We start from the raw sequence: 11250 nt of genomic DNA on the forward strand, positions 1-11250 counted from the left end.
TTGATTGTCTTTCCCCTTTTATCCCACTGACACCAAGATTATAAATTAAAGTAAAAAAAGACACTGGTACAGACAGCAGCGAAACCCCCCCCAAAAAAGCTTTTTCAACCCCTTTCCCAATATATATATTTTTTTTCTTGATGACAGGATACTTGTCCCTCCCCTGTGCAAACTAAAATGGTTTTGTATTTAATCGAACACTAGAAACAATTTGTACAAATGACACATCAAAGGTTATATATATATAAAAATAATTTTATTAAATCACAAAGCTTACAAAAAAACGTCTTTCCATAAACACTTGCATGTGACTTGTGTGCCATGTTCATATTCATGAACACATGTAAGTATCAAAATAAGGTGAAAAAAACACCTTAAAAAAACAGTAAACATAAATAAGGAATATCTACCCGTGGGAAAAGTCTTTAAAAATTAGTGTCAAAAGTCCTTAGCTTATATTCTTGGCACACAGAACAGTGCAGTAAAAGTCAAGTCTTTTTAATACAGTGTCCTTTTTAATCTACTTCTTCAATTGTAGGTCCTGAGCTGGTGCCTTGCCTGGCTTGAGCACCACAGCTAGAGCCTGGCATTCCTCCCTGGTACAGCTTGGTGATGATGGATTGGCACACCTTTTCCAGATCCTTCTGCTTATGGGTGTACTCATCTTTCTCTGCCAGTTGGTTGTTCTCCAGCCAGGCAATGGTCTCTTTGCACTTCTCAGAGATGATCTTTTTCTCCTCCTCGCTTATCTTGCCTTTCATGTTCTCATCTTCCACCATGCTCTTAATGTTGAAGGCATAAGATTCTAGAGAGTTCTTGGCAGCAATTTTCTCTCGTTGTGCCTCATCATCAGCTTTGTATTTCTCTGCATCTTGCACCATATTCTCAATTTCCTCTTTGCTCAGACGACCTTTGTCATTTGTAATTGTTATCTTGTTTTGTTTGCCAGTACTCTTGTCCACAGCTGATACATTGAGGATGCCATTGGCATCAATATCGAAGGTGACTTCAATCTGTGGCACTCCTCGGGGAGCGGGGGGGATGCCACTCAGTTCAAATTTACCTAGGAGGTTGTTGTCTTTGGTCATGGCTCGCTCTCCTTCATACACTTGAATGAGGACGCCGGGCTGGTTGTCTGAATAGGTGGTGAAGACCTGAGTCTGCTTGGTAGGAATGGTTGTATTACGTTTGATGAGGACAGTCATGACACCACCGGCTGTCTCCAGGCCCAAGGAAAGAGGAGCCACATCTAGTAGGAGCAGGTCCTGCACATTCTCTGACTTATCTCCCATCAGGATAGCACCTTGAACAGCAGCCCCATAGGCCACAGCTTCATCTGGGTTGATGCTCTTGTTGAGTTCCCGTCCATTGAAGAAGTCCTGCAACAGTTTTTGTACTTTGGGAATACGTGTAGAGCCCCCCACCAGGACAATTTCATGAATCTGTGATTTGTCCAGCTTGGAATCTCTCAGGGCCTTCTCAACAGGCTCCAGGGTACCACGGAAGAGATCAGCGCACAGTTCCTCAAAGCGGGCTCTGGTGATGGAGGTGTAGAAGTCAATGCCCTCATAAAGAGAATCAATTTCAATGCTTGCCTGGGTGCTGGAGGACAGGGTGCGCTTGGCTCTCTCACAGGCTGTTCTCAGCCTCCTCAAGGCCCTCTTGTTTTGATGAATGTCCTTTTTGTGCTTGCGTTTGAATTCCTCAACAAAATGGTTAACCATGCGATTATCAAAGTCCTCCCCACCCAGATGAGTGTCACCCGCTGTGGCTTTTACCTCAAAGATGCCGTCATCGATGGTGAGGATGGAGACATCGAAGGTGCCACCTCCCAGGTCGAAGATGAGGATGTTGCGCTCTCCACAGCCCCCTTTGTCCAGGCCATAGGCGATGGCTGCTGCTGTTGGCTCATTGATGATTCTCAGCACATTGAGTCCAGCGATTACCCCGGCATCCTTGGTGGCCTGGCGCTGAGAGTCATTGAAGTAGGCTGGAACGGTGATAACAGCGTTGGTGACCGGGTGGCCCAGGTACGCCTCTGCTGTCTCTTTCATCTTCAGCAGCACCATAGAGGAGACCTCCTCAGGGTAGAAGGTCTTCACCTCTCCCTTATAGTCCACTTTGACCTTGGGCTTTCCTCCTTCGCTCACCACCTGGAAGGGCCAGTGCTTCATGTCAGACTGCACTATGAGATCATCAAACTTCCGGCCAATCAGCCTCTTGGCATCAAAGATGGTGTTCTGGGGGTTCAGAGCCACCTGGTTCTTGGCGGCATCTCCGATCAGTCTCTCGGTGTCAGTGAAGGCCACGTAGCTGGGGGTGGTGCGGTTCCCCTGGTCGTTGGCGATGATCTCCACCTTGCCATGCTGGAAAACCCCCACACAGGAGTAGGTGGTGCCCAGGTCAATGCCAATCGCCACTCCTTTAGGTGCCATGTCTCTGGAAGTAATAATGAAGTCTTGCAGTGAAGGAGCTGGACTGCTGCTGGCCTCTCTCTGCTGGATTCTTCTCAGTGATCACAGGCTGTGATATGAACGCTGTGTATCCGCACTCTTCTCTCCAGTCTATGGATGATATTACACTCTGTAGAGACTGTCACACCGCTCTACGAAACTTCTATATATTCATCTCCTGTGCGGGGACGTCACGCCGCTTCCAGCCAATCGCAGAGCGGTCCTCGCTACGCTTCTTACGTCGCTTAGCAACCTTCCCGAAAATTCCCGAGCGTTCCCCGCACAACCAGCTAATCGTGAGGCACCCGAGCCGCAGAACTTTCCCGAGGCTTCCATCCCAGAGAGCTCTGTCCAATCAGAGGCGGCGGGTTGGTGAATTACGTCAATAGGAAAGGAGAAGCTTCGCGAGCGTTCCAGACGGGGCTGGTAGTCAAACAACGGCTCGGCCAATCAGTGCTGTGAGGGGGCGGGCCAAGGAGAAGCTTCGCGACTGTTCCAGATGGAGATGTCAGTCAGGCAACAGCTCAGCCAATCAGTGCTGTGAGGGGGCGGGGTTGAAGTTCGGTGCTGGAGGAGTGTAGAGAGGCAGTATAGAGAACTCCCTCTATGTGGTAGATATTCACCAGGCTAGTCTGTCTGCCGTTCACTAAGCCGTCATTGACCTGAGCAGAACGAGGTGCTGGCTATACGTACTATGATGAATAATCCTATAGGGTCAGGGTTCATTGAGTTTAGTTCAGGCTTATTGTGTAATATTTATGACGCGAATGACAGGCCTGTCTCCTATATCCGGGTCTCCTGATCTATGTGTGTTATTAGTTCTCGGTATACAGTGACGCCGCCTCATCCTTATGTCTTATCATTGTAGAGAAATATCAGTTTGTCCTCAGCAGAGGCAGTACTTCAATCCGACCACTAGGTGTCAGTAGGTGCACAATGGTAAGAAATACTGTACAGTATATCTAAAGCCAGTTATATCTTCATATTGGGATGAGATTGGTAAAGCTGCACTCCAGGTAAATACCCAAATATATTACATGTATGGTGGTTGTTTTATCTGATAAAGGATCTTTCCGATCCTCACACCTCATAGAAGGACAGCAGGTTTTTTTTTTTTACCTGCAAGCATTCTATGTATGAAGATAAAACATCTCTGTGCAGCAACCCCCCCCCCAATACTTACCTGAGTCAATCACAGCCTGTGAGCCAATAAGAAGAGAGAGGGGCGGGGCCGAGCCTCTGCTCTGTGTGTGAATAAGACATGCAGAGTAGCAGCTCAGGAGCGAGCCTACTTTAGGTGCCCCCATCAAAAGCTACTTGCTTTGGGGGCAGGAGGGAGAAACCAGGAGCAGAGAAGAGGAGGATCGGGGCTTCTCTGTGCAAAACAACTGCATAGTGCAGGCAAGTATGCTTTTAATATTACTTTAACACTTACTGGTCTGCTTCCAACCCTCACCCTGTGTCAGGACACTGAAGGTATAAGCAGTGCACTGAAGGACCTCATCCTCTTCCTCCAGTCCCATCCCCACATCCCATGTCTTCCTTCCCCACCTGTCCAATCCCATGTCCTCCTCCTTCTCCATCCCATGTCCTCCTCCTTCTCCATCCCATGTCCTCCTCCGCCATTCCATGTCCTCCTCCTCCAGTGCCATCCCATGTCCTCCTCCTCCCCCATCCCATGTCCTCCTCCTCCCCCATCCCATGTCCTCCTCCTCCCCCATCCCATGTCCTCCTCCTCCCCCATCCCATGTCCTCCTCCTCCCCCATCCCATGTCCTCCTCCTCCTCCATCCCATGTCCTCCTCCTCCTCCATCCCATGTCCTCCTCCAGTCACACCCCCCCTCCAATGTCCTCCTCCCCCATTCTTGGTGACACCAAGACAGGAAGTGAGGGGAAATCTCAGTGGGGATATAGCCAGCAATATACTAAGATTTCCCCTCACTTCCAGTCTATCCAATATATTACATATTATGTATAATATGGACATAATTTGGACATTCTAAGGCAACAATCACTCCCTATTTGTGGGTCAGCACTGGAGAAGCTCTGCCCAGCACATATCCTGCTTAAAGCGTCCAGCAGGATGCCATAGATGGAGTTCAGCCAGCCCTGGATGCCAGCACTGACCAGAATGATTGGGAAGCACAACATCTTTCTCTCAAAGCCAACTGCTTCTTCCCCACATGCTCGTTATCCTCCCGTAGGACCCCGGCTCTGCACTCTGCTGACAGGGGCTGAGGGGAGGTCTGGAATGCTTTGCAGGGCTGAGTATGCAGCAGGCATCCCAGGGTGACCAGTACCGGCTCCTTCCACTGACATTGCAGAGTCACACTCCTGTTGCCTGCACTTACTTTCTCATCTGGAGCTCTGCCGTTATTCTGCAGGAGTCGCCTGTCCAGAGATTAGGGAGAAACAAGAGGGCAGTCTGTCTCCTGCCAGGGATTACGAGCTGCTGTCTGCTGACATGGTCCAGGCTCAGGGACAGTGTACACAGGCGAATGGGCATTTATACCTCCCCCTCCTGGAGCCGGGGCCCGGGTCCCTTGAAACGTGTCTGGGCCCCTTACATGTGTTTGGCGGCCCTGCTAGTAAAACAGATTAACTGATTGGCCCCGTGTACTGCTTCTCCCAATCTGCGCTCTGCCATACAAGGCCTCAAAGAGACTGATACCAAGTCAAATTCAGGAACTTACATTGCTTTTATTAAAAAAAAAAAAAGCATTTAGGAATGAGTTCATTTTTGTCTTTTATTTGTCTAAAGTGATATAGATATATTTATATCTTCCTGGGTAGTGATGGGCTCCGGCGTGTCCAAAATCCCACGTTCCCGATCCCTCCAGGAAGCCAGCACTGCTCACCGCTAATCACAGGCAGTGAGACATTTCCCGGTCCGCAGCTGCACAGATCAGGAAATGTCACAGTGCCTGTGATTTGTGGTGTGTAGTGTCGGCTTCCAGGCGCGATCATTTCGAAACACACCCGAGCCCATCTCTATTCCTGGGGATTAAAGCAGACTCTGCAGAACAATTCAAGGTCTGCCTATAAGGTTTGACCCACCCCCTTTCCTTCCAAACTCATTGCTGTCTCATAGTATTGCAAAGAAAAAATTTGGATTATATTCTTACCTAGCCCCAATCTTCTGTATCGCATGGAGTGATGTTACTATCCCTCCATGGAAATTTCTGGGGAACTGTGATTACCTTAAAGTGGGTGTAAACTCCCATGTATAATTTGTACCTATAGGTAAGTCTATAATAAGGCTTACCTATAGGTACTGTAAATATCTCCTAAATGTGCATTGTTTAAGAGATATTTACTGTACATGCTGCTGATGACATCACCGGTGCATGCGCTCTGAAGGAACGACCACCCGGGCCATTCCTTTAGAGTCCTGTGCCATAAACAGTGGCTCCTGTGCACATGCACGGGAGTGACATCATTGCGCCTCCGGTCACTCACACAGCCGGAGTCTGCAAAACCGAAAGGAAGACGAGTGAAGATGGACGTCTTGTCAGCGGTGACAGCTCACCTCTGGATGGGCTTCGTCCTCAGGTAATTTTCACATAATGTGCTAGTATGCGATGAATATGGCTTTACCTTGCAGGTTCCAGAAAAAAAAAAAAAATACACAGCGGTTTAAATCTTGTAAGTAGACCCAACAGTCCAGGGTAAGAGCTGCCTCCTGCAAGATTTGGGCTGCTCTTTCTCCCATGGGATGTCGCTGGATGAAGCATGAACCGATGTGCGGTTCCTGTGCGCTTCACATGCAGTTCAGTGCTGTGCAATTTTAGCCCCATTGATTTTGAATGGGCTGAAATCGCAACAAAAGTAGTGCATGCATTCGTTTTTTAAATATGCGGCAACGTTTGTACCATGCAATGCGGTGTAGGCAAACACAATGCATTTGCAACCTGCGTTTGGGGTGTCGTTAACCCCTGCAACAGATCGCAAGGGCAGATGCATGGGAACGCGGCTCTCCCACACTGCATTTTGGTGTGAACGGGCCCTTACTCACCCCCTACTTCTCTTTCTCTTGAGCCCTGGTTCTCATTGGAGCAATTTGGCATGCGCTTTGACATGTCAAAGCGCATGCCAAATCGTCAGCAATTGCTGGCACCATCCAAATCAGTGCGCCGCACCAATTCCCAAAAATAGTTTCCTTACTACTTTTGGCGACTTCGGGGTGCGATTTGCACTGACATCTGTGCAGCAACCCTAATAACTGTTTAACCCCTTGATCACCCCCCAGTTAACCCCTGTCGCCAGTGTCACTAAGCGATCTTTTTTCTGATCGCCGTATTAGTGTCACAGGTGACGCTAGTTAGCCAGGTGAGTATTTAGGTTCAGCATCAGGTTTTTATAGTGTTAGGTACCCCCGTATACTACCCAATAAAGGTTTTAACCCCCTGATTGCCCCCTAGTTAACCCTTTCACCAGTGATCACCATATAACTGTTACGGGTGACGCTGGCTAGTTAGTTTGTTTTTTATAGTGTCAGGGCACCCGCTGTTTATTACCTAATAAAGGTTTAACCCCCGATCGCCCGGCAGGTGATATAAGTTAGGTTTTAGGGTCAGATAGGGTCTGCATTGCCCCAGGTAGCTTCAGGTTAGTGCCAGTACCGCTAACACCCACGCACGCAGCATACAACTCCCTTAGTGGTATAGTATCTGAATGGGTTAATGTCTTATCTGATCAGATCTATACTAGCGTCCCCAGCAGTTTAGGGTTCCCAAAAACGCAGTGTTAGCGGGATCAGCCCAGATACCTGCTAGCACCTGCGTTTTGCCCCTCAGCCCAGCCCACCCAAGTGCAGTATTGATCGATCAGTGTCATTTACAAAACACAACACACATAACTGCAGCGTTCGCAGAGTCAGGCCTGATCCCTGCGATCGCTAACAGTTTTTTTGGTAGCATTTTGATACAGTCGCTGACAGTCAGGAGCTTTTTTACCTGTAAATCTCACTACTGTACCACTAAATTTAGAGCCCAAAATGGCAAATCGAAGGTACAGTAGTGAAGAGGCCTACACGTTTCTGAGTATGACAGATAGTGAAGAGGAAGTCACTCATCTGTCAGATTCAGGCTCAGAATACGAACCTGTAGACAGCAGCGGCTCCATGACAGATAGCTCTGACGACGGAGTTGTGGTTCCTGCCAAGGTCTAGCGTACCAGACCCCAATCTTCTTCTGCTGTTGAGGTGCAAGAACTGCAGGGCTCTCGTATGGAGCAGAGAAGTACTAGCGCTGCTATTCCTTCTGGTGAACTGGCAAGCACCAGCGGCCTAGTACAACCTGGTCGTACATCCAGCACTGCAGTAACACTTGGTGACGTGGCGAGTCCCATAAGTGCAGTTCAAGCTGGCAAGGTGGCAAGCACAAGTAGTGTCCCGCTGCCACCAAGAAGACAAAGACAGGCCAGTCGAGCCCATAGTGCCCTTCCTTCTGCATTCGCCAATCCTAATTGGGAACCCACCACTTCTGCAGCACCCGTACTTCCCCATTCACTGGCCAACCCGGAATTCAGGTGGAAACAGTTGATTTTACGTCACTTGATTTTTATTCGCTGTTTTTCACTGAAGATCTCTATAGATCTACTGTGGACCAAAGCTATTTGTATGCTGGTCAATAAATCGCCACTAATCCCCAGTCCTTCCTTGCCAGAGATTCAAAACCAATTACGGTTTCTGACTTTAAGATGTTTCTGGGCCTTTCCCTCAACATGGGCATAACTAAAAAGAGTGAGTTGCGGTCATATTGGTCCACTGACCCAACACACCATATGCCCATGTTCCCTGCTTCCATGGCCAGGTCACGATACGAGCAGATCTTGTGGTTCATGCACTTCAACAACAATGAACTCTGTCGTCCTCGTGGAGACCCTGGATACGATCGGGGCTCTACAAAATTCGGCCCCTCGTAAACCACTTCAACCAACGTTTTGCAGACTTGTTTACTCCCCATCAAGTTGTCTGCGCTGATGAGTCCCTGATTAGGTTTTCTGTCCGCTTGTCATTCAAACAGTATCTTCCCAGCAAGCGTGCCAGATACGGGGTCAAGATGTATAAGCTCTGTGACAGGGCCACAGGCTATACATGTAGTTTTATGGTTTACAAGGGAAGAGATAGTCACGTAGAGCCGACAACCTGCCCTGACTACATAGGAAGTGCTGGCAAGATTGTGTGGGACTTGATGTCCCTTATTCAGAAAGGGGTACCACTTGTACGTGGACAATTATTACATGAGCGTGCCACTTTTTAGTCACTTGTTTGATCATCAGATTGGAGCATGTGGCACCGTGCGATCTAATCGCCGGGGCTTTCCCCAGCGGCTTGTAGATTCCAGTCTTAGGCTGGGGGAGAGAGCCTGCTTGAAGTGTAATAATTTGCTCGCTATGAAGTGGAGGGATAACAAGAATGTTTTCGTTCTTACCTCCCTTCATGCAGACACGACGGTCCAAATTACTACGACAACTGGTGTTCTGGTGAAACCCCTCTGTGTCCACGAATATAAACAAAATATGGGAGGGGTGGACCTCAACGATCAGTTTTTGGAGCCGTACCTAGTTGCCTGTAAGGCCAGACGCTGGTATAAAAAAGTGTCTGTATACGTATTTCAATTGGCTTTGCTGAACGCTCATGTGCTATACAGAGCTTCAGGACAGATTGGATCCTTCCTTAAATTCCAGGAAGAGATCGTCAGAGCCCTTCTGTTTCCAGGGGGTGCTCCACCTCACCTTCCCAATCCAAATGCAGTAAGCCGGCTTCATGAGAGACATTTTCCTTATGTCCTCCCGAGTACCCGTACCCAACGAGCCCCCCAAAGAAGATGTTGTGTCTGTGGAAAGCGCGGATATAGACGTGACACCCGCTATTATTGTCCCTCCTGTCCTGACAATCCTGGTCTTTGCATTGGTGAATGTTTTGAGCGCTACCATACACTAGTTGAGTATTAGCGTAGGGTACAGCATTGCACAGACTAGGCACACTTTCACAGGGTCTCCCAAGATGCCATCGCATTTTGAGAGACCCAAACCTGGAACTGAACCATTACAGTTACAAATAAAAGTGTAAAAAAAAAAAAAAAAAGCAAAAAATACACAAAAAATATAAAATAAAAAAAACAAAAATAGTTGTCATTTTATTGTTTGTTCTCTCTCTCTCTCTCTCTCTCTCTCTCTCTCTCCTCTCTCTATTGTTCTGCTTTTTTACTGTATTCTATTCTGCAATGTTTTATTGTTATTATGTTTTATCATGTTTGCTTTTCAGGTATGTAATTTTTTAATACTTTACTGTTTACTGTGTTTTATTGTTAACCATTTTTTTGTTTTCAGGTACGCCATTCAGCTGCAGCGCGGATTTATTTATCTTGACAGCAACATCGTTTGCTCCCACGATACATAAAGCCGTGACTCCAGCGCTGTCGGAGGTGATTTCACCACCACAGTTAAAAAGAAGAGCATATATGCCGAAGCATGGGGGCAGCAGGGACGGAGGAGCGATTTGCTCCTAACTTTTGGGGCGGATGCCCCCATGCTTCAGCATATATATATTTTAGGCACAGGTTGCGTTAAAAAACTTTTTATTTTTTACTTTTTTTTTTTTGTATTTGCTTTGCAGGTATGGTATGTCTTTCTGTTATACTGTAATGTTACTTTGCTTTATTGTTTACCATCATTTGCTTAGCAGGTACGCCATTCGGCTGCAGCACGGATTCATTAATCTTGACAGCAACAGCGTTTGCTCCCACGATACATAAAGCCGTGACTCCAGCGCTGTCGGAGGTGATATCACCACCACAGTTAAAAAAGAGCATATATGCCGAAGCATGGGGGCAGCAGGGGTGGAGGAGCGATTTGCTCCTAACTTTTGGGACGGATGCCCCTATGCTTCGGCATATATAAATGGTGCATGTATGCCCATCATTAGAAGTGGGTGGATGAAGGGAGGTATTCTAATGGTGGGCATACCCATCGATCAATCTCTTTTTTCCGTTCAGCCCACAGGCTGCATGAAAAAAAAGATTACAATATATGCCCAACAAGGACCAGCAACATACTGGTATGTTGCTGGGACTTTTGTTATACCAGAATTATGCCTGCAGGTTTAGGTATCATCTTGGTATCATTCTTTTCAGCCAGTGGTTGGCTTTTATGTAAAAGCAATCCTAGCGGCTAATTAGCTTCTAGACTACTTTACAAGCAGTGGGAGGGAATGTGTCCCCCCCCCCCCACCGTCTTCCATGGTTTTCTCTGGCTCTCCTGTCCCAACAGGGAACCTGAGAATTCAGCCGGTGGTTCCGCCAGCTGACCATAGAGCTGATCAGAGACCAGAATGGCTCCAATAATCTCTATGGACTAAGAAATCAGAAGCTACGAGCATTTCATGACTTTTTTTGATTTTGCCGGATATAAACAGCGCCATTGGGAAATTGGGAAAGCATTTTATCACTCCGATTTTGGTGTGGTCAGATGCTTTGAGGGCAGAGGAGAGATCTAGGGTCTAATAGACCCCAATTTTTTCAAAAAAGAGTACCTGTCACTACCTGTTGCTATCATAGGGGATATTTACATTCCCTGAGATAACAATAAAAATGTCATAAAGTTTTGAAAAATTAAAAAAAGAAAAAAAAATACATTTTTCTTTTCATTCTTCATTTTCAAAAACAAATGAGAGCTGCAAAATACTCACCATGCCTCTCAGCAAATAGCTTGGGGTGTTTACTTTCCAAAATGGAGCCATTTGGGGGGGGGGGGTTGTGCCATCTTGGCACTTTATGGCCTTCGAAACTGTGAT

General features: G+C 47.2%; 1 protein-coding gene across 1 annotated transcript; it reads right to left on the reverse strand.

Annotated features, from left to right (window-relative positions):
- Positions 1-294: 294 nt before the first annotated feature.
- Positions 295-2821, reverse strand: LOC141107890 (heat shock 70 kDa protein-like). Its single transcript, XM_073598932.1, has one exon. It carries the CDS (start codon positions 2433-2435, stop codon positions 516-518), a length of 1920 nt encoding a protein of 639 aa, XP_073455033.1. The 5' UTR covers positions 2436-2821; the 3' UTR covers positions 295-515.
- Between the last annotated feature and the right edge of the window lie 8429 nt (positions 2822-11250).

The sequence above is a fragment of the Aquarana catesbeiana genome, linkage group LG09 (assembly GCF_042186555.1).
Source record: "Aquarana catesbeiana isolate 2022-GZ linkage group LG09, ASM4218655v1, whole genome shotgun sequence".
Classification (NCBI taxonomy): domain Eukaryota; kingdom Metazoa; phylum Chordata; class Amphibia; order Anura; family Ranidae; genus Aquarana; species Aquarana catesbeiana.